At 40.9% G+C, this 24,779-nt stretch overlaps 1 protein-coding gene across 1 annotated transcript in view; it reads right to left on the minus strand.

Moving 5' to 3' along the window:
- The window catches only part of SMYD3 (SET and MYND domain containing 3), a 555,557-nt gene extending 533,840 nt beyond the window's left edge, over window positions 1–21,717 (minus strand). The window contains exon 1 of the mRNA XM_019730893.3: window positions 21,457–21,717. Coding sequence (XP_019586452.1) covers window positions 21,457–21,620 — 164 coding nt within the window. The 5' untranslated portion in view covers window positions 21,621–21,717. The remainder of the gene's footprint in view (window positions 1–21,456) is intronic.
- Between the last annotated feature and the right edge of the window lie 3,062 nt (window positions 21,718–24,779).

Here is a 24,779-nt window from a genome sequence, read left to right on the forward strand (position 1 = left end):
ATAACAAAAGTTTATGTAAACTTTCAAGTCTACAATCCCTTAACCACCAATTTAAAATCCACAAAATTCTGAAAACCAAAGGATCTTGTAAAGTTTGGAATAAAGTTATTTGGCAATGAAACCTGAAAAAAAAAAATATCTTGCTAATTCTAATGGAGCACTTCCTATGAACTATACTGCTCTAAGCATTCTACATATACTATTATTATCTCTGTTTTACAGATAAGGAAACTGAGTCACAGGGGATTACATTATTTCCCCAATGACACAAAGTTAGAAGGTGTCAGATTCAGGATTTAAACTCAGGTAGTCTGGCTCCATAGCTCATGTTCAATCAGTGCTTTTCAGACTTTAATATGCAGACAAATCACCTGGAGATCTTGTTTTCGTACACAATGCATTGGCCTAGGGTTGAGCCTGAGGTTTTATATTTCCAAAAAGCACGTAGTTACACCAATGCTGCCCAACTAGCACTAAAAGAGGGTGGTATTTAACTAAGGACCTAGTGACCAAAGCGAAAAGGCATTTATGTCCCAAATTCAAGTCTAAATTCACGTACTGTAGGACCAAGGTGCTGTTTTCATTCTATGTTTAGACTGTCAATTTGCAATGAAATTCAAGATCCACCTAAAATAAACCTGATTTGTGCATCGTCCTTTCTTCTACTCTCAGGACCTATTTCTCCCTATACCCATGCAAATATACAGAAAAAAAACAACTCCTTTTTCTTGGGGGTGGGGGGAGCAGACAGGCTTTTCAACTTGGCATCTGACTGAACATTACATGTAAAAACAGACACATCATTAAGACACAAAACTCTTTGACTATTCAATTCTCAAATATGCCACAAAAAGCTACAAAAGAAAGCTTGTCTCTGGATTACTCCAGCTCAGCGAGTTTTTAAAGGAGGGATTACACAAAGAAATTGTTCCAACTAGTTATGCTTCTCTATTAAAAAACAACATGCTTTGGGCCCTTGCATTTAAAGACATCTCTGACGTGAGCTGAAATCCATTTGCTTGTTTGAATCTAGAGCAACATTAAAATATGGTTACTTCCTAATGTACTTAAATCTCATTCTCTTTCTCAAAATCCATCTGTTTGTAAAAGTGATCTTGTAGAGTCTCTTTTAAGGACTAGTCAGTTTTGTTTGTTCATGCATTCTATTTTTCCTCCTTATGTGATCGCTGAATAAATGCAATCAAGGAATTTATTAGATTTGGAAATTAAAATTTGGTCTTATTGGCCAAATTAATTGTAATAGCTTTATCCAACAGGTACCATACTTTTTAAAAATCCCATATTCTAAAATCACCCCTTAACGTGAATATATTTGAAAAAGAATACCTTCTCTTTTTGAAACCTGTACAAACTACTTGAAAACAGGGTAGATGGGAACTATTTATTTATGGCATACCTACCAAAAAGTAAGCCCAAGCGTGGCAATAAGGCAGACGTGGGTTTACATTCTGGGTTTACATTCAACCTTAGAGACTGAATAACCGACAGGCAAGTTTCTCTGAACTTACGATTCTTCGTTGCGCGTATACTGAACGCTCAACTGCATAGTTATTATCACAATGGCTATTACAGCACTCTTTATATAAAGGAGAAAATTCAAGCCCCTGGAATGTATGCAGCTTGTTGAAGGACGCATAATAACTGAAAAAGCTACAATATGTCCGACTCTGTTTGACTCCAAAGCCCAGGATTTCTCCTCTGACCCACAGAGTATTGCATTTCTAATGTGGAGTTATTGATTGCTTAACCGAGATAAGTATTTCTCACACACTAAGAATGGATCTTTAATTTTAAAAAGCCTATACCTGCACTGTAGCACAAAAGCCACCTACATCTACACTACTGGTACTAAGACAACCCAATTACTAAATATCGAGTAGCTGCAGAAAAAAATGTACAGCTCAATCTCGAGTATCTTAATACATATACGTGTAGCTAAGGACAATTGAGAAAATTAGCTACTGACCCTCCCAGTTTTTCACTCCGTTGTTCATTCTAACAAACATCTATCGAAGACCGACTACGAGAAAAACATAGCTAAATACAAAGAATACTGTGTACACAAGTGTCAGTGTAAGTGTCCATGCACATGCAAGTACACACCTGTCCCCTATCCTGAAGGCGGTCCAGGGTCATGGTTCCTACCTGGGGCTTGAGACCACAACAACCTGAATGCAAATGTCCAGCTCTGTCACTTACAGCTGTGTAACTTTGGTCAAGAAACCTCTTCAAGCCTCCATCACCTCAACTGTCATATGGAGATAAAAACAGCACTTACTTTACAAGGCTATTATTCATTTAACACACTTTTACTGAAGGAGCACCTTTCCATCTGACACTGTGGTCGGCACAGTGGGTTAGGTATAAAAATGCATGGCACGTGCTCGGCATGTGTCAAGAACAAAGCAGGGATTTTCCATTTGGTTTCCTGCTATGTCCTCAGTACGTGGCATGTAGAAGGTCTGCAATAAATGTTGAATAAATTGTTTAGTGTCAGGTGGGTCAGAAACTATCCCCTCCCCCACGACCCTTGTTTGGATTCGGCCTTCTTCAGCATATACATTTGTAAGCATGGCTGAAAGTTCAAGTCTCTTATTTTTAACAAGAAAAGTCTAGCTCCTGGGACTCCATGTTAGATTTTCTGTCACATGTGTTTAAAGTATTTTTAGTTGAACATTCTGTACAATAAAACATTACAACATACAAAGAAGCATAATGCACCCTCATGTACACATCACCCAGCTTCAACAATTATCAACACATCTTTTACTGTATTAAAATGTTTCAAAAACCTTAGCAAGTTAAAACTAATCACACGTACCTATTAGTTCCTAGTCTAAGAGGAAAAAGGCGGGCGGGGATGTAGGTATTTATGTTCTCTGACACAACTGTGGTTCTCACATCAGCTCTTACAGGGTGGCACTACACAGCAAAATTCAATTTTACTAGCATGAGCATTCACAGAAAACATATGTAGTAATCTTCCACTGTCCCCTTCCACTCGGCTAACTTAGGCCTTTCTGATAAAATGAAAGCAAATCCTAATGCAATCCATGTAATCTTTTTTTTAAGATCTCTTTAGATCTCAATTTTTTAAATAACCAACAGAAAAATAGTGCTACAGATAGATTACGGATTTAATAAATCTCTTCCAAATGCCTTCAGGTCAATATACTATCCTCTTTCTGAGGAGCTCAAAAACTTCCAAAACTTCTATCGTCACAGTGATTCTCAGTTTGCCATGAGAGGTGCTATGACGTTCTGGGTCAGGCCAGGGCATTTACTCTTTACACTGATGGGCCCACTCAAGGGTGTTGTGTGTAAAGCCATGGCAGTCTCCTCACTGATCCAATCCTTAATGTTACATATGCATATTAGATGCTTCTTATCACACTTTATAAATGGACTCAGCCTGTATCTACGAGGTCTGACAATTAAGTTCATGAGCTCATCCGAGAAAAAGTGCTACATACCTCCTTCCTGAATATCACTATGGTCACCTTCCAAGTACTCCCCTAGGAAGCTATGCAGCAATGCCAGTGCCTAGTCCACGCTTTAAAGCAATTTTGGAACTCTTTTTCTGGAATGGCCATCAGAGCTGTCGTCGTATTACCCTAGATGTCCTGAATGTCATCAAAATGTCTTCAATATTTCCTTTGTCTTCGGGTAAAGAAAGAAGTCACTGGGGGCCAGATCAGGTGAGTAGGGAGGGTGTTCCAATACAGTTCTTTGTTTACTGGCTAAAAACTCCCTCACAGACAGGAAGTGTGAACTGGTGCATTATCGTGATGAGTTATTGGTGAAAAGTTCAGGTCGTCTAACTTTTTCATGCAGCCTTTTCAGCATTTCCAAATAGTAAACTTGGTTAACTGTTTGTCCAGTTGAGACAAATTCACAATGAATAATCCCGCAGATATCAAAAAAGGTTAGTGACATCATTGCAACAAGTTCACAAACTTAATTGTCTGACCGCCTATATCCATCACATATATAAGCATTGAAGTGGTACAAGCTGGTATTTTATCCCTCAGATTTTTTTCACAGCTACAATGGCCAATGGAAGCCACCCCATCCCCTTATCTGGCCCAGAGCAGGCCAAGTACAAGCCGTCTCCCCACCCTCAGATTAGCAGCCATGATGGGCTCTCCACAACTCTCACTCAGAGGCACAAGAGCCCATCCTCTCGCAAATCAGGGGATAAACAGCTACTCAGTCTAAGTACAGCACTTTTCTCCAAAGAAGTGGCCAACTCTGCACTGATGGACACATAACTTTAGCCAATAAAATTAAAGTAACACGTCCCATATATTTTATAAACACAACAACTTAGGATACAGTGAGAAACAAGTATTGATCCAAATTCAAGTGCAGGGAAATCAAAGCTATCTACGTCCCAGTAGGGGAAATAGCCAGGGACAGGGACAAAGAGAAGCGCACAGTGCACCACAAGCAGGTATGGACCAGGGAACTTCTAAGATTCCCAAGAGTTTATGGTTATAAGTAGATTTCCCCAAGGGATGAACCCGTCATCCCAAATTTCAGGTTTCTTCTGACTTAGGCCACATGTTCTATTACTACTACCAGGTTGATCTCATTGCCCCGCTCTTGAACCTAAACACAACCCAGTTGCACACTTAGAAAGGATTTACTGTCCAGAGCAACAGAACTGATTTTCTACTGCATCCAAATGACTTTTTTTTTTAATGTTCCTTTTTAAGTTACCAAAGTTAAGGCAATTAAGGGTGGATTTCCCTCTTGATGATATGTGTACCTCAGTTGATGTGCTTTAACATTAAACTAAGAATTAAGCTGTTGATAAGTCCTTGAAATCTGGTATTCTCATAAAACATTCACATTAATTCAAGCAAAACATTACAGAGCATTACCTAATGACTCATACTAAAATGGCAATGAAAGAACAGCCATTAAGACACCCAGAGAACCCGTGTATCCCAAGTTATCATTCACAGCATGAAAATACGTTTTCAGACTCACATCAAAATACTTACCAGAGCCCCCAAAGGTACCCTATTCTTCTTCTTCTTAAATACACATTTACCAAAGCACCGTTGTATGCAAATACAAAGAATTCTTTCTCTAAAAATGAAACCAGAGAACTTCTTTGGGAGAGCAGTCACTAAGTCACCTCTACTGCTGACCCAAAGGCTTGCGGGACCACTTAGGAGAAAGGATTGCGTAATTCTGTAATTGTGTTCTCTCATACAACTGGGACTCTCACATCAGCTTCTTACCAGGGCATGGAGCGACTAAGATGGCACCACGTGGGGGGGAAAAAGGCAATAAGCATTCACAGAAAACTTAGCAATCGGTACCTCTCTCTCTGTCTCTCTCCGCCTTTCTTCCTCTCTGCTGTTTTGGGCCTTTCTCATTAAAGGAAAGAAAATCTCAACACAGTCCAAGTAGTTTTATGGTTAATTTCAAATGTTTCATATTTTAGTAAGTCTACCATTGTTTTTTCACACTTTTAACAGATGCCCATTCACAAAAATGTTTTAAAGATACTGAAGAACAAAAATATATATAACTTCAACCCAAATCTCTCAATTATTGGACTAGCTACATATTACCAGAGGGTTATATCTATTTAATCTTGTCTCAACATATTTTCTAATCTGAAAGAGATGTCATTTTATTATCAACTTTACTGTAGCACAATATGTATAATTACTGTTAACATCTGATAAGTTTCCAACAGGAATGAAAAATTAATTAGTAAGAAAGAGTTAATTAGTAATAAAGACAGTGGGCTCTGAATTCAGGTAGCATTAACTATAATAAAGCTTGGGCAAGTTATAACTTATCTGAATTTCAGTTTCATTAACTATAAAATGGGAAGAATAAGAATACCTGTAGAGACTTCACGAGGTTTTGGAAGATGATATGAAATACTGCACATTCAAGCCCTTTCCATTGTTCCTGACACATAGCGAGTATTCCATAAGTGTTAACTCTCGTCTTCCGTACTGACCACTATTATCATTACTGCTTACTTATAGCAACAAACACTACTCCAGGCATTGCACTGGCTGCTGGAGACTGTGTCATACATGTTCTCGTTTATTCCTTTCAGAACCCAGGAAGGTAGGTGTATTATTATTATTATTATTATTATTATTATCCACATCTTATCAATGAAGAAACTAGGTTCAGCTAGTAATTTTCCAGGTTCATACAAATAGTAAATGGCATAACCAGACAACAAAGCTCCTTAACAGATATGACATAAGTTTTAATGGGTTGAAATTCCTCTAGAATAGGGAATAGCAGATTCATTACCCAGAAGATATTATGGGTGATATTCATCTACAGGTAACGATACTAACTTCTAAATATTTCAGCCAAAAAGAGAAAAATCAAAACCCAACTCCAACTTTCATTAATTGGTCTTTCATTTCTAAATATTTTATTTCAGGGATGAGGTTGATGATTATGATAATACATCCCATTCATGTAAGGCTTCAGCATATTGACTAATTTGTTCTTCACTACAATCCCATGGATACATGTAGCAACTGTCATCCCCATTTTATAGATGAGGAAAATGAAAGGTCACAAATCTGGCAAATAATGCAACAAGGACACAAACCTAACTCTTCTTGTCCAAGGACAGAGCTATTTTTCCACTACACCATGTAGACAAACAGATGACTAGATATATACGAAGTAAAAGGAATCTTTAAAAAGTAATCTCCCACCACAAAAAAATGTAATGGCACACAATCCTCATTCTTATCAGTGATCAAGGCCTTAGAAACAAAGCAATGTTGCAGTTCGCCAAACTATAACATTTAAAGAAAGGAGACTAGATTTAGAGGAGTGTAATACTGTTTTCAAAGAAGGGCTACTAGACGTGTAGGAAGGCAGAGAATCGGTCTCCAAGATAACAAAATAAATTAAATCATCTACCTGTACCAAAAGAAAAATGAAGAAAATATGGCTAAAAACTATACTGAGGGATTTAAATGACATAAGGAAGAAAACTCAAAACGGGTGTATATTGGTTTATACCCTACAAGACACCGTTCCTGCACCCAGAGCCTCCTGTGGAGATGGAAAATTATTTAATATTGGTTCAAATAATTAATTAAAATACGATGTAGTACAAGGGATAAATGATATATGTTATGAGCGCATGGAGGAGAGAGCACCACTCTAAACAGAAATAACAGAATAATTTGTTCATCTATAGACAGAAAAAGGAAAAAAACAGGAGATGGATCCAAATACAAAAAAGCAGTTACAGGAGATAGCAGGCTGCTGTTAGAAAATCATGCTCAGTTTCTAACTTAGGCTCCACTTACTCATTTTTTACCATTTCCTATGCACAGTAGCTACAAGAATTATTTGACCTCTCAATAAATCAATCTTCCACAAGTGCACTGCTCATTAAATCCTGCTCATGAAGGGTTGGGCTCCAAATTATAATTAAATCAATTTATTTGACCTGTGACTTATAATTAATGATTAAAGACAGTTATTACATGAATAACTTCATTCAAAATAAGTCTGGGCATTTTAAGATAGACTTCTAAAATCATCTGCCAGCTTGAGCTGTACATCTTAACTAAATCCAACAAAGGAAAGATCTTATTATAGATCTTTGATATAAAAAGGTCAACTTCAGGAAAATCAGTCAAAAAGCAAAGTCAAGACAGAAGAAAGTGAAGGTGGCTAAGAAAAAGAATGAGCTAAGTTCAGAAAAAATAGTAAAGCTTTAATTAGCCTGCTACTAAGAACTGCTATACTATTCACATTCAAGTTGTAATTATTTGGCCCTAGTGGTCTCAAACTGTAGTGCCAATAACACCAAAAAGTAGGCAAAGACTAGATTCCAAATGGAATATGTCTCTGTCCTATAGGTAAGCAGGTGTCAAAATTTGGTAGGTGCCAGCACCACCCAGATAGTTTGGTAAGAATGTAGATTCCTGTGCTTAAAATAGTAGATATTCTGAGAGGCCCAGGCCAACAGATGTGTAAGCCCCACCCCCAGCTAATTTTAACAGGGTGATCATGCTTTGAGAAACAATGCAGTATTTCAGGCACTAGACTAGCCACTCTCATGTGTGTTCTTTCATTGAATCCTCACGAAGATCACGTGAGGTACCCAGTACCCTTATTTTATGAATAAGGAAACAAGCCCAGGAGTTGACCATTGTAAATACAATATTCTGCATTAGCAAAATCTTCAAGAGGAGACGCTCAGTCCTCAGAGGCTGCCTTCATAACCACTACATTTACTGCTACAAGTAGATGTCATGGTGTACAGCCTGCTGGAATTGAGTACAAATAGAGGTGGATTCCTCCAAGTCACTTTCCTACCTGGTGTTCCCACACTGCCATCTAGTGGGTCAGGGTGGCAAGGAGCCGATTTGAACTGGAAGTGATTTCTAGGTGGGTGTGAAGTCATTTGGTTATACAGCAGGTGATAAACAGCCTAAATTCAAGGGTTTAACCCTAAGGTTTTCTTCTAGTTAGAGTAGAAGATAGGCTTAAGGTATAGGGGTTTTCTGAGGGATGATAAAAATGTTCTAAAATTGGTTGTGGTACTATTTGCATAACATTTTCAGTGTATTTAATGCCACTGAATTAAACACTTCAAAATGGATAAAATGATAAATGTTGTTACTTCGTATTACTTTAAATAGATGAATGGTACAGTACAGTCATGTGGCACGTGACTGAGAAATGCATCAACAGGCGATTTCATTGTTGTGCAAACATCCCAGTGTGCACTTACACAAGCCTAGGTGACACAGCCACCCACACCTAGTCTATTAACTCTAGGCGACAAGCCTGTACAGCATGTTACTGCAGAACAACACGAGATTAAACCAAGCACAAGAGAAAATGATGCCATCAGGAGACACAGTAAACACGAGGTATATGAGGCTGCTGTCAGCATCACACGGCGGACTGTTTACAGCAAACTTTTTTATTTTATAAGCAGAAAGAGTATATGCTAAAACAACAACAAAAAGTATGGTAAATCCATAAACCAGTTACGTAGCCATTTAGTATCATGATCAAGTATATGGACTGTACAAAATCGCATGTGGTGTCCATTTACACGACTGGCAGCTCAGTGGGTCTGTTTACAGCAGCCTCACCACAGACACGTGACTAATGCGTGACATTCTGCCGGCTACGAGGACATGAGGCAGTAGAATCTTTCCGCTCTATTATAACCTTATGGGACCACCGCTGTGTGTGGCCCATCGCTGACCAAAACTCCAAACTGGCGTTACGCGGCACTGACTATATACAAATTCTATGTCAATAAAACCATTACAAGAAAAGAGTGGCAGAAAATACAAAAATGATTTCAAGATTTGTAGAAAGTTTCAAAAGGATATCAGAAATCATTCCATGTCTTCACTTCAAAAAAGGTAAAATTGAGGCTCAGGGTCTGAATTACTTACCTATTCACCTCGACAGTGAAACGTAGGCCAAAAAAAGGGGGAATTACTAAGTTATTTAAAAGCCTTCTCTTGTCTCCCAATCCTGAGAAGTAGTTTTTCTTAAGCTCGGTCCTTAGCTGCACTGTCTTTTGCTGCATAAGTTATTAGCTGGTGATCTCACCCCCACCGACTTCAATGAGCAGTCCTATTACCATTATCCCAACAAACTGCACTCACCCTTCACTCCTTCCTCGCCGTATAATCAAGTCAGCAAATGACAAGGTCAATTCTTCTCTCAAAAGGACTTGTTTTACATCTAGGCCCTCCACCACCTCCCAACTCAGGCCTTCATTACTTCACACTCAGAGTAAAGCAAATTTTCTCTTAAGTGGAATCCTCTTCTCGTTTTCCCACATCTCTCCCCAATGACAAAATTCACCTAAATCAGTATTTTTGTGCATCAGAAAATGTTTGCATTTCATACTGGTAGTCAAAATTATTTATGGGCTCCTCAATACCCACAAAGTCTAGTTCAAATTCTTGAGCCTGACTGCCAAGGCCTTCTGTATTCCAGAATCTATTCCAATCTTATCCCCCCCCGTAACCTCCTACACAAACAACACTCTGATGCAGTCAAAATGGTCTACATGCATTTCCCTGTTAGTTATTCCTCCATAATTATTATCTATGCCACTTCTTTTTACTAGTATCCTGTTTTGTCTTCCCCCGCCCCAAAAGATTCTCAACTCAAGCTATGTATCAGTATTAACCGTGGAGCTTTAAAAGGATCTTTAAGGATGTGACCCAGACATCAGAATATTTTCAAAATTCTACAGGCAAATTTATACGAATAAAAACCAATGATTCATAGACTTTAAGAAAGCCTTTCATAAGAGGCTTAAGTTTTCAGCATTTAAACTGAGTATCTAATATTATACAGTCAAAAAATAAAAAAATAAACTGCCTGGAGAAACTGTTACCTAAATAACCAAGCACTCTTTCCCTGATCACCTGTACAACATAAATCTTTCTAATTAACATCTTCCGAACAAGAAGTAAACACAGTAGCGGAAAAATGCTAACAATTAAATTTTAATATACTCATCAAATTCATTTGTGCGAAACATCACAACGTTCAAATTAATAATTCAGTTTAATACATGCTTGTCCTATGTATGACAAAAATTAAAATGTGAACAGAACATGCTAATATAAATGCCCAGTTTGAAATTCAACTTGCAGAATTATTTATGGCTCTCATAAGTAGCTTGACTGAACCCAACTGTGGCAATTTCACCTTAATCCTTGAATATAAATATGCAAAGAGGGGAGTCACTTACAATGAAAAAGAGAGACAGTAGTTGTAAAGCCAGACTGCACGTTGCAATAACCTGGGGAGCTTTTAAAATTGCCATGCTCGAGCCACACTCTAAACCAATTAAATAAGAATCTCTGGGGTGGGACCCATGAGTATTTTTTAAAGCTGCCCAGATGCTTCCAATGTGTAGCCAATGCTGAGAACCAACGAATCAAGAGAGAATTTCTCACCGAGAAATCTAAAGATCAGGACTGTTCAGAAGCAGAGACAAAGAGAAAAAAAATGCCCCAGGAAACAGGTAAGTTGCTTTCTCTTATTAATTTATGAATGATTTGTGTATATTAAAGATATGTGCTTTATGTTGCAAATATTTTCCTCAGTTTCATGGCTTTTCCCTTATAACACAGTTCTCTGACACACAGATGTTTTTAACTTTTATGAAGTTAAAACTGCCAATTTATCAATCTATCTTTTCCTCCTTATGTGGTTTCTCTTTTTATTTTTGCCTCAAAGTCTAACAACAAGAACAGAGGACTTCCTGACATTAATTCTCAAGCAAATAATGAATTAAAAAAATCAGTATCAACTTAGAATTATAAATCTCTTAAATGCTTAAAATTAAACATGAATAGGCCATGTTAAAACAGTACTCTGGCAACAAGTTAAGTGTAAAAAGGAAAGTTTCTTGACTTTACTATGTTTAAACAAGTAAAATAATGGCTTTAGTTGTTGATTTTTACTTTCAAAATAAAACCACTAAGGTTTTTATCACATAGGTTATGAGCCTTTTCAGGAACTGTTCAGAAATATAACTGTGTTGCTGGAGAGCAACCATATGAATTCTAAGATTAGAATGAGATAAAAAAAATAAGATTACTCCACACAGTCACATTTATCATTTCCATCCTACCAATTATTATAGCAAAAACTAGGGGAGAAGGGGGGGAATCATTTGCACAAAATCTTCCACAATAATAAATACCATGATAAGTAGATGAACAGGCACAATTTCTCCCCCAGATCGTCACAAATTCCAATGTGACTACCAGTTTCAGACATGAGTTTTGATTCTTAGTATGAATAACACAGTCATTATTAATAAGGCACTGTTACCATATCAATGTAAACAGTATTCTTTCATTACGGTGAGTTTTATATAGATGTTTATGAAAAAATTTGGCTAGTTTGTCTTTATTGGTGGCATTCAAAGCAAAAGTTGTGATAAATGTTTGGGAAGGAGGTTCACCCAAGGGTATTAAGTTTTAATAGCTAAAAACCAAGTGACTATTCTGAAAGAGCTTTTCACCCCATTGCCCACCAGAGGGAGCTTCATATCTACCATATTAATAATTAAGACTTCATGGGGAACTCCCACACTGCAAACGGGAAATCATGTAAAATCTGATCTGCAAAAACTGTAGATGTCGCATATATAGAATTAAATGTAAAATAAAATCATAGAGTCCCCCAGAAGAATCTCAAAGGAAACTTATCAAATAACTGGGCTACTGAGAACTTGAAGTTTAAAAGTTCTTACAGAAATTGGTTTAACATAAACACAAGTTATGCAACTATCTTGAAACCATACACAGGAAATGTACATTCTGATTCAGTAAGTCTGGGGTGCAACAGAAAACTCTGCATTACTAACAAGCTCCCAGTTGAAAGTGACACTGCTGATCCCCAGACCACACTTAAGAGGAACAAGAACTGAATGACATTCGCCGAATTCCCAAACTCACACGTGGAACTCGTACATCAGTTAGGAAACTGGTAAGGAGAAGCACCCTAAATTAGGGGTGCCAGCATTTAGGCAGATGTTCATGAAACGGGGTACCCTGAACTCCTCAATTCTGTTGAACTGCCTTTCCCAGTAAAAGCACTGAAAAGGTTGGTCTCCCTGTGCCTGAAGAAGCTGCAATGGGCTCCCCTATACATGGAGGACTACTGAGCCTTCTTGGGAACTACCCTCACCCCCTCTCAGTGTTTCTAGATCTGTGATCAAACTCAAGTCCTGGGCGGCCCCAAAGGATAAAGCTAAAAAGTACTACCAATGAGGAGGTACATTACACACCAAAAGAACTGCAAGATTTCGCCAATTTATAGTAAAACAAAACTTGGGGAACACATATGGAAAAGGACCCTAAGAGTGTTGGAGTGTTGGATTAGGGTGGAGGATAATGCTGGATTGAGCTGAATGTATTGATATCGGTGCACTAAGCAGGGATTATGGTTTCAACAGGTTGGCTCAAGCAGCTGGGAACAGCCCTAACAGTTTGCTTGGTTAGTGGACTGATAGCTGGACCTAAAGGGGACCTACACTCAAGGAAGTTGAAACATCAGAACTTCTTGGGTATACTGAGGAAGAAGGTATCTGATGGCTCAGTGAGGTCAGCATGCTGAGTGGATTTCATATGTAAGACTGTTTACCCGCCCTTAACCACATCCCTGGGAAGATCCAGAAAACGTCTGTTCCCCGAGCTGAGAAGGACATTCACGAGAGGGCCCCGGCCCTCTTGAGTGCTCTGTGGTGGCTGTTCTCCACAGACCACAAAGGAAAGTGGTGACTTTCCTTTAGTGGGGGATGAATATAGTGAGGGGGTGAAGGATTCCCACGATGCAGGGACCGGGTGGTAGCACTTAATCACCAAAGACAAGGTGGAAGCAGACCCTAATGGCAGCCCAAATAGTACCCAGGTGTGAATAGCAGAGATTGCTGACAGTGGCTAATGAACCACAGTGCCACTAGAACTGAAATGGGGGAGCGTCTACTAAAGTCTTACCTGATAAGTATTGGTGGGAAAGCTCTCAGTATGGCAAACAGAAGTATGATTTAAATCACCAAAAAATCAAGAGTTGTGGCCTCTCTACCAATTCCCACATTTAGGCCACTTCACAGATCCAGAGCCTACTGAATGAAGGGAAAGTCAGGTCCCCTGGAGGAAAAACCACAGAGCCAAATGTGACTATAAACCTTCCTCCTAGCTTCCCAAAAGAGACCTACAGCCATTTACACGGATGACTTTGCACTGGGGTAGATAAAGGACATAACCAAACTTTGGGGGGCAATTACTGGATATCGGTGCTGAACCGACGTTAATTCCTAAAGACCAAAATAGCATTGTCTTCCAAACTCTCAGGAACAGGAGCTTATGGAAGTCAGGAGATCGAGGGGGTCTGGGTTCAGATTCATCTCATCGTGGGTCCAGTAGGTCCCCACACCCACCCCAAATCCTGCTCAGCAGCTGTCAGAATCCCCTCTCTTGTTCCCTTACCCACAGAGTAATGGCTATTATGGTATAAAAGTCCAAGTGAAGCCACTAGAACTGCCTTTACCCGCCTAAACAGCAAACCAAAACTAACCCTACATTTCTGAAGGCCTTCATGCCACAATCAATGATTTGATGCAGGGGTAGTTATCCCTCCTATATCCCCTTTTAACTTGCCTATTTGGCCAACACAGAAGACAGGTGGCTCTTGGACAATGACAGTGGATTATATCAAAGGTATGGAACATGAAAGGGAGCATGTGATTCAGCTGTTAGAATGAAATCACCCAAAGATGGACAAAGAGATTTTGTATACACTTTCGGGAAAGGGTCAGTGTGTTTTTGGTTGTAAGGCTCGGTGGGAGAATGAGTTTGCTATTGTTCTTATGTATAGTTACATATGGTTGAATGTGTTGCATGTAGTTGACAAGGGACGAACTGTGGTGGCTTATGTAGTAGAGCAACATATCAGGCTGGAACTACATTTCCCAGAATTCCCTCTCCGTATGATGCTAGGTTAAGGTTGGCCACAAATGATACCTGTGAGATTTGGAAGGCAGAGGTGAGGCAACCACAATTATGTTCTGAAGGTCTGTGGACACCGTCACGGTTGGCCTGCAGCAGCAGCCAGGCTCTGTTCTTCCAGCTCCTGCTGTATCTTCCTGAAGTTCCTCCAAGTTGTAGAGCACATTACATGAACAGTTCTGTGGCAAAGGGGACAAGAGTGCCATCGAGACGGGAGACAGACGCAGGTTCCAAATTGTCCTTATTGATTCCAGCTGGATTCCAGCTTGTTCTCGCTTGCCCCACTTGACAGTCAGCTTATCGTTCTGGCAGCTCTGCTGACTTGCAGTATCTTCAGGCCCCCACACGATGCAGAGCCAACAGCATCTTCACCAAATCCCATGATTAAGCAAGGTCTCATCTCTGGAGTCCTTACCCTTTGTCACTCAGTGATTCTGCTTCTCTGAGCAAACCCTAACTCATCCAGTCGCACGGATGAACATTTCACAACATGGAAACACATTTGTTTTAACGATTTTCTTTACCTAAGCAAGCAACCTGAAATATAAGACGTATAAACTTGGTTCTATAGTCTCTTGTAAATTTATGATGGGATATTAAAAAGCCTAGCGGGAGGGCCGGCCCGGTGGCTCAGGCAGTTAGAGCTCCGTGCTCCTAACTCCAAAGGCTGCCAGTTCTATTCCCACATGGGCCAAAGGGCTCTCAACCACAAGGGTGCCAGTTCAATTCCTCGAGTCCCGCAAGGGATGGTGGGCTCCGCCCCCTGCAACTAAGATTGAACACAGCACCTTGAGCTGAGCTGCCGCTGAGCTCCCGGATGGCTCAGTTGGTTGGAGCGCGGGCTCTCAACCACAAGGTTGCCGGTTTCAATTCCCACAAGGGATGGTGGGCTGTGCCCCCTGCAACTAGCAACGGCAACTGGACCTGGAGCTGAGCTGCGCCCTCCACAACTAAGACTAAAAGGACAACTTGAAGCTGAACAGCACCCTCCACAACTAAGATTGAAAGGACAACTTGACTTGGAAAAAAGTCCTGGAAGTACACACTGTTCCCCAATAAAGTCCTGTTCCCCTTCCCCAATAAAATCTTTAAAAAAAAAAAAAAAAAGCCTACCAGGAAAACAATCCTATGACTCTCCAAATTAACATCTTAATAAGGAAACCCTAGAGACCAGGAACAAGACAAGAATATCTACTATCTCCACTACTATTTAGCGTTGTTCTGGAGGCATTCCTCCAAGTCATCAGCCTACAAAAAACCACTTAGAGGCATAAAAATGGAAAAAGAAAAAAACAAAACTACATATTTGAAGATGACGTAAGAGTATTCCTAGTAATTAAATTCTCTATTTCTCTGTCATTAAAACAGTGTGGTACTGGCGCTCGAATAGACAGGCCAATGGAATAGAATAGCAAGTCCAGTTAGACCCAGCTAGTGTGTGACCTAGAATACGATCACGGGAGCAAACCAGTAGGACAGAAATAATCTTTTTAACAAATGGTGATGGGACAATAGATAAAATTAGATCCATTCCTTATGCCATGCATTAGAATATACTCTAAACGAATCAGAGTGCCAAACATACAGATTTAAAGAATTCAAATTCTCGAAGAAAACATGGAGGAATTACTCCATCATATGCAAAGTTAAAAGACTCAGTTGGTGAGAGCTTGGTGCTAACACCACCAAGACTGCCGGTTCGAGCCCCACATGGGCCAGTGTGAGCTGCGCCCATCAAAAAAAAAAAAAAGACAAATGACAACCTGAGAGAAAATATTTGCAATATTTATCAAATGCAAATGGCTAATGTCTCTAATATACAACAAAATGTTTAAAATTTGGCGAGGGGGGGAAGGCCAAAATCTTTTAGAAAAAAAAAAAGGGCAAAAATAGATACAGACAGTTCACAAAAAGAAATGAATATGGCCTTTAAACATATGAAAAGATGTTTAACTTTATTCATCAAGCAACTGAAATACAAATGAAAACTAAGCTGACATACCACTCCTCATCATCAGATTGGCAAATATTCAAAAGCCTGGCGATACAGTCAGTGTGCAAAGCTGAGGGAAACAAGCACTCTGACACATTGCCAGCCCCACAGAGGTAGTCCCTGTGACCCAGCCTCCCGTCCTAGGAGTTCCAGGCGCCAGCCTCCATCCCTGTCCCCTGCGTGCTCTGTTCTTGAGCCCTTTGAATAAGCACCAGGTTTCTAAAGAACGACTCATGCGATCCATACAAAGCAGGCCATCCTCTCGAACAACATCCTCTGCTGTGGTGTTGACATGGTCCGAATGTTTTCAGGATCAGTTCTCTTTCTATACAACCCTTTCCCAAACCTCTTTGCAGAAGAAAAAGGAGAAGCAAAAAGAACAGGCATTATCACTCTGGCTTAAAAAAGAAAAATGGAAGTCATATCCATAGAGAGTCCTGTCTCCAGTTGGCTCTTTCTACTCAGTCCTTAAACCTTGGGTTGGGAAGCCAACGTGAGAATTCTGCCTTTGTTGAAACCATCCATTCCAATGCCTAACATTCTTGGTCACGTCACTTATCCAGAAAAATCCATCTAACACCTCGGCCCCTCAGTTTCCTGATCATTTCAACAGTCTTTCTTATTCCCTACCTCCGCCACTTTCTGCCATACCCTAAACCTTGTTGTACCAACATACACACTTCTAAAGTATATATATATGTCAAGCCATCCCATTCTAGATCATGCCACCATTTCTTTGACCACCTCAGGTCCTCTAATCCATTGATTCTACCCCATTTCCCTGTCCATCACCTCTTCATGATCTGTCTTAGCCTAGAACTCACGGTCCATGATTACACCCTCCCTTGCCTACAACTTCAACTTCCTTCTCCCTTACAGTGGCAAGAAGACCTTGGATCTTGGAGTGTCCATGGATCCTCACCGGTCTTTGCTGCAAGGAGGTGATGAGGTCCCATGGCTGGACTGGTGCCATCCCACCTTCTGGGATGGCATGCTGCCTCCTCTCTCTAGTATCCATGACCCTGACCTTTAGTCTGGAGTCACACAGTCTGTTGCCCTGACGCCTGCTGTCCCACCATGCCGCTGAGCTCCTCCACGTGCTTCACAGTGGTGTGACAGCATTTCGGAATCCCCTGCTACCAGAGGCTCATCTATCCTTCTACCATTTCCTTCTACTACTGCTGTGCTACAGACCCCAACGTTGGTCCAGCACTGACCGCCCAAGATTCCAAATAAGAAGCAGAACCGAAGGCCTTCTACTTTTGCTGTCCCCTCAACCCATTTAACACACTCACCCCAATCCCAGAAGTTTGGCCCAGACAGGGTAGGTCAGATCATATATTTCCCAGTCTGTTTTCCCTACTTCTGCCCCCCTTCTTCCCACAACCCACCAGAGCTGAAAAAGGTGGGCTTTCCACTTCCAAATCCTCCTCCTTCCTCCAGGGAGGCACTAAGCCTCAATCGCAGCTTTAAGGATGGAAGACGTGTCCTCTTTACCCTACAGAAGAAGCTATAATTTGAGTTTTCCAGGGGAAGCTCTTGATATGGGAGCTACAGGCAATTTAGAAGTTTAGAAAACCAAGAACAAACATAATATACAGCAACTTAAAATTCCCCAAAATATTATCCTCTTACAACTTCAACAGTTAGTGTCTCCTGTCTGCTCGGCCCCAGGCAGGGACAGAAGAGAATCAGACTTAGGTCACTACCTCGGGGAGTAGGGACACCTATAAACAGAACCATTTCAATGGAATAGTATGTGCTACACTTACCAACGCAAACAGATAACACAACCCCTCGGTCAATCTTTTCAGCTCCTTCAAACTAAAAATGTGTGCAAGAGCAGAAAAAGGATAATATAAATTATTTTAGGTAATAATTTAACTGTCATGTAATCTTTCTCCAACTTACATATTTCATTTTCTTCTCCACTCACAACATGAAAAACAAGAAGCTAATCCTTAACGACAGGAAAAAAGCAAAAAAAGCCACGAAGCAGGTTCAAGTTTCTCCTTAATAAAAATAAACATGCAAGAACTAAAGCAGAAATCAAACCAGCCCAAAGCCAAAGGAGATCAGGTAGAATCTTATGACAATAAATCACTTGGAGACTGATAAAGTAATTATAATAAATACCTGTTCTTAAATAGTATGTACTTGGTTCCCCGCTTCCCCGCTATGTTTGTTACAAACTAATATTTTCATTCCATTTCTTAATTCAAACGGAAGGCAGCAGAAGGCAAGGACAGCTAAAGGGCAATTCTGCCACGTTGACACTACAGACTACTCGCTTACGAGGTGCCACGGCTACAAAAATTAAAACATGTAGTATCTCCTCTCAAGGATTTCACAATTGATGATGGATAAAAAAACACAAATTTTACTTACAAGGTGATAAGGAATACAGAAACTGTATCCCATAATGACAGACTTCAATAGCAGTAGAAAAAACTGCATAAAACAATGCACCAAACCTTGATTTCTCTAACACGATTTTCAGACTGCAGTGATTCCCAACAGGGCACTTCAGACACACTACAACCAATGGAGTGGACGTATTCAACAGAACATCTATGACTGCAACGCAAGGGAGCCATAGCCTAGCAACGCAAAAGAAGTACAAATATATTTTTTGTGTAAAGTACTAATAAACACGTGTTAATCAGTATGAAAAATCCATTTAGTAGTTTGAGTTTGTTTTGTTTGGATGTTTGGCATTTCCTTCTGTCCCTTTCCCTATGTATATGTTTGCTGATTTCCCCACTATGTGAATATCGGTGGGAATTAGAACCTGCCTCCTCTCTTATAAGCCAAAAAGGCCAAATACTCACTCCCCCTGCAGCTAGGGTACAGGCAGTTACCTAAGCTCAACCAAACCAGGGCACTACTGAGGACTTTGAATCACCAGCTAATGTTACAAAGACGCACACGTAAGACAGCAACTTTCCAGCAATAACTAGTTTCCCAAGTGGTGGCAGTGGCAGCAAGAGTAGCAGCGGCAGGGCCCAACGTCACGGTGCTGGTGATACACGCTGTAACCAGTATTACCGGGCAGCATGAGAAATGACGTCCTCTCCAGGTCCCAACCTCAGCAAAAGTGCAGCGCCAGACGTGGAACTGTCCTTGGTTCCTACCCATTTTCAGAGTTGGGTTTCCTTCATACTTTAGTTTAAAGCAATGCTGACAATGCCCCAATAGTCTTTCATGATATTTTTTTTTTCTCCTTAAGTCACTGTAGTTCTTGATACTAAGAAAAATGAGTGATTAAAAAGCAGTCATGAAATAACATGGTAAATCAAGAAGCATCCCATCCACAAAGGGCTGGGTTTGCGTAGTCAATTTTGGAAACTGGACAATTCCATGCGTCATATGACTCAAGTCCAGTTCTGATAATTCAATTAATAATTTGTCATTGTGTAGTCATTCCAAAACTTTTCTATTCCAACTGTTAAATCACTTGGCAGTCAGATTTTATCTGCAAGATGACCCACATCTTCTCCATCAATTAATATTACAGGACTTAAGAAACAGCAAGATCTCTACTTTGGACTACATTCAAACTCTAGATACACCCCCAAAGGATTTAACAGGATGAAGAGCCCAGCTTTCTCTAATTTACTTGAATGAGACTCAAAGGTCTATGGCTTTCAATGTGGCGCCTTCAGCAAAAGGTCAAGTCTTGAATGGTTTTCAACCACACAGTTTACAAAAACTTCAAGGCGTTCTCTTCTCAACAGATTTTTTACTGCCATTCTTGCTGTTATGGTTGCTTCAGTAAACAACAGATACAATTATTATTTGGTAACTTTAAAATACAAAATTAAATAAATTCCTCAATTATGAATCTAATAAGGATGTATTACGATTAACAGTCAAGCTACTGGTTTGAGCTTTGAACTTACCACCTCACCTCCACTCGCCCAAATCCCAGGCTAATAGGTCTGGAAGAGCAGTCACGGAAAAAAAACAGGAGCTCAATAACGTTTCTTGCTTGAATACAAATCCTATGACTGTGCATATATATTACATTTTTCCATAAATTGCTTTTGCATAGCACTTTGCGTTAGCCCAGTGCTTTCAGGCTTATAACACATGCACCCGAATTCTCAGTTCGAGATAGGTGGTTAAGAATTAGACTTGCCTGCACAGACATTAAATGCAGAGCGCGCCATGGAACCTCAGTAACTTAAGCTTCCACACACAGAGTTGCATGTCTATTTCAGCACTGCTATACCTTGCAATTACTCGTATCTTTCTCACTTACTGCTCCTTAAGAAATCCCAAGGATGTCCCGTTCAGCTTCGTATCCCCAGGTCAAACGGAACCTGGACACAGAACGTGTCACCCGGACACAGACAGTGTCACCTGGACCACAGAAAGTGTCTCCTACACACCCAGATCCTTCCGCCTCCTGCAAGCTCAGTCCTTTCCTCGCGGAGCAGAAGCTGTGAGCCTGATTTATACCATCCCTGCTCCCACCTGCCCCCACCTCCGCCAGCTGTGATTTCCGCACCGGTGAAGCTAATCATCGCACGGGGCACGGACTTTTTGCTCCCCAGCGAGATTACCCCCGGCCCAACGCTTCCCCTTCTGCCTTCCCCACCGGCTGCCCCCAGTTCCTACCGGAGCCCAAGGGGGGCAGGAGTTAGCAGGTCCAGCAGAGCCCTACACAACTGCAGGGGCTGAGCCTGGGACACCCCCGACCCCCGGCACGGCAGCCCCGGGGCGGCCGCGCAGAGTCTGTCAGCCGCCGCGAGCCCCCGGGAGCCGCACGTGAGGAGAGCGCGGGGCTGGGCACCTGGGCAGCCCCGGCCAGACGGAGTCCCGGGGCGGCCGCCCCACACACACACCCCCAGTACCGCGGACCCCGCGCTGACAGGACTCCGGTGGGCGAGCGCGCTCCGTACGTACCCGAGAAGGCAGCGGTCGCAGACAACGCCACGACTCCCCTTGCACACCGTGTACGCCAAGGGATCGGAGCGGAAGAGCAGCTCTCCAGGGCGCAGGGGCGCCAAGGCGCGCAGCCCGTTTCCCCGGTCGGCGGTGCTGAACTTTTCCACCTTCAGCGGCTCCATCCTTTTCACAGTCTCCGCACGTCAGACGCCAACCGCGTCCCGCAGCTGGCTGGCTTCTCGCGGGCAGCAGGAGCCGCGCGCCTGCGCCCTGCGCGCGCACGTCGCCGAGGGGCGGGGCGGACGCGGTGGGCCCTCTGCGCATGCCCAGGCCCGGTCCGGAGGCGAGCGGGGCGGGAGTGGAGCGTGTGGGACGGTACCTACACCTCCTGGATCGCTGGGCCGCTGACGTCCAGGGGGACTTCGCGGGGAGAGGCGGTAATTTTCCCCTCCAATATTGTATTATGAGTCAATGCAAATGGAAAGTTGAGAAAACAACGCAGTGAACACCTGTATATCCTAAACCTAGATAAAACAATTCGTAGCATTTTGCCATTTCTGCTCATTCTCTCCGTACGTGTGCATGTACGAGTAGACACTGGTCTAGAGGCTTGATTTTTTTTTTTTTTTGCAAAAACACTACAAATTATGTTGTTCACCATTTCACATTGCATCACATGACATTTGAATGTGCATAATGTCAGGTGATCCCACTATTAATAAAATTAAATTTCATTCATTAGTTAAACTGGTGGCTGCTGGAGCTCATTATAAAGGTACATTTTTACCTTTGCAATCAGTAAGTAATCGATGGGGGCATACGCTAGTATTGTAATAGCATGACTCCCACAACCTGGAGAGGCAGACTCTCCACACTTCCTGAAGTAGTCTAGAAGTGGCTGTGGTGTACTGAAATGAGCAGTGGATGAGAATTTCAAAGATATGGATTTGAGGCCCAGTTCTGCCATGTGACCTTAGGTAATTTTTCCAAGCCTAAGGCCAGACTTTACAATGAAGAGTGATGAGACTAAGTCCGATTCAAAAGTATTTTGAAAAATCTTTAAAGCACCATAGAAATGTAAGAAATCGATATTATGTTTTTAAACTTTTAAATCTGTTAAGTATAGGATAACGCCTTCAGACAGCATTCTATCAGCACTATTAGTATAATCATTTCATACTAGTGCTTAGCATTAAGCATATTACATACAAGGAGCTCAAAAATTGTTTACTGAACAAAATAGCATTTAAAAAAGACTTCAGAGAACCAGGGGCTAATTCTCCAATAGAATACATATTCCCAATTACTAAAGAGGGTGAGAAGAGTTCGCAGAGAATAAGCTGCACTCCATACTGAGATAGGATGATCCAGTCTTTCCTATTCTAGGATGTGGTTCCAGCTACCCAGACTCGATCCAGTTCCCTAACGTATGTCTTGTACCTCCTCCCCAATCCAGAAAGCCAGCTGCCCCAAATCTTGGAGGATGTCCCATTCCTTGAGTCTAACTTTCTCTTAGCCTATATATACATGCTTTTCATCTTCCACCAGTTGGAACTTGGAGGGCTGGTGTGCCATCTCCCATAATGAAGAAAAAAGCAATATTCCAGAAAATTAGAAAGGAAGAGCCCGACACCTCTGATTGTTCACTTGGTTGGATATTTCCACGAAAGACATCTTGTTTAAATCACCCTATTTTAGTCTGTGTTAAGTTGCGTACGGATCACGAGAATCTTTGTTTTTTCTGAGCGGGTTTTTATGAGGGATTTAAACCCCGCCATACGCAACGTGTTAAAGAGACAGAACCAATATCGTCATTTTCCAGCCTCTTTTGCAGTTAGGGTACCAGACCTGGGCTCTGCCCGCCAGACCCACCCATTGCAGAGTTGTGGAGGCCTTGAGCTCTGGCAGTTCTGGTTGCTAGCAGCTATTTTGAAATGTACCAAAAAATAAGATGTTTCTATGTAGATTTTTAAAAATAAATAGTTAGCTCTTTGTATCTGTAGGTTTTGTGTTCATGGATTCAACCAACCACATAAATAGATAAAAAATAATATTTTCAGATTCCAAACTGCAGATCAGAAATACGGTTTTCAATCTGCAGTTGGTGGCAACCCACGGATGCGAAGGGCCAACTATAGAGTCAAAAGAGTTATATTCAGATTTTTAATGAAGGGTGGGGAGGTGTCGGCACCCCTAATCCCCGCATTCTTCAAAGGTCAACTGTGTGTGTGTGTGTGTGTGTTTCCACAGTTTTAAAAGAGGGTTCCCTAAAGTTGTATTAGCCTTAGGCCCACAAGCTTGGATCTGCTCCTACCAATGGAATAAACAATCGCATAATAATACAATGTTCATAATACCCTATCATGAGAATCAGAAGGGTTGTTTTTTCCTTAATAAAAGAGATTCCTTTAACTATTGTAAAATGGTTGGTTCTGCTTTCCAGAATTCTTAAGTGACAAATCACAAGCATCAGGTTCCAGATTTCCTATACAAAAACCACTCAGAAACTGTAAAAATGGCTTACTCTTACTTAAATTTTTTGAAGTTGCCTGGGAGGGACCACGTTATGGTTTCGATGTTTTACAGAAACAGAAGCCCAGAATCCCTAGGTTCTCAGTCCTGTCGTGCACTTAACAAAATTTCGTGGAGGCTTCTTTTGTATGAAAACAGTAAAAAAAGTTTATTTTAAAGAGAACTGGAGGATGTTAAGAGAGTTCATGATGTACTGAGTAGAGGTTTTCTGTACCATAAATAATAAGGAAATCCTGGGAAAGATCCTGAAACTGACCATCTTTCTCCGAGTCTTGGAGAGTTAATGTTTCCAATGAACATCCTTACTAACTGGCTTTACAATTAGCTTTCACCAAAATCTAAATTGAATTTTAAAAACATACAAATCAGTGCTTTCTCACCTTATTTGTTCAATCATTTTTACATTCTTGCTTTTAATGAGCAGATAAAAACCAAGAGCACAGAATGTTGTACCTTAATTCCCCATAAACTCTAATTGTAAGTTTAACACACTATTTTATTAGCAAGAGATAAATTACTAGCTATAAATATTTTAATACAGAATTACCCAGCAGTTTTATTAATAAACCAAATGAACATTTAACCAAGAATTAATGGATTATTTTATAAGTCTATTATTACAAGTTTTCTCAGGTAACTAGAATTCCTATTTCCAGCCTTAGAATGATACAAATAATATACCGACAGGGTATGGAACTAAAACAATGCTTCCTTCTTTATTCATGCAGAGGTCCAGGCTTGTGGCTTGGAGGTCACCTACCATAGTCATCCTTCAGGAATGTGCTAACTTTTAATACTTAAGACTCAAG

Source organism: Rhinolophus sinicus, chromosome 6, assembly GCF_057876585.1.
Source record: "Rhinolophus sinicus isolate RSI-liver-muscle chromosome 6, RSI-T2T, whole genome shotgun sequence".
NCBI classification, from domain to species: domain Eukaryota; kingdom Metazoa; phylum Chordata; class Mammalia; order Chiroptera; family Rhinolophidae; genus Rhinolophus; species Rhinolophus sinicus.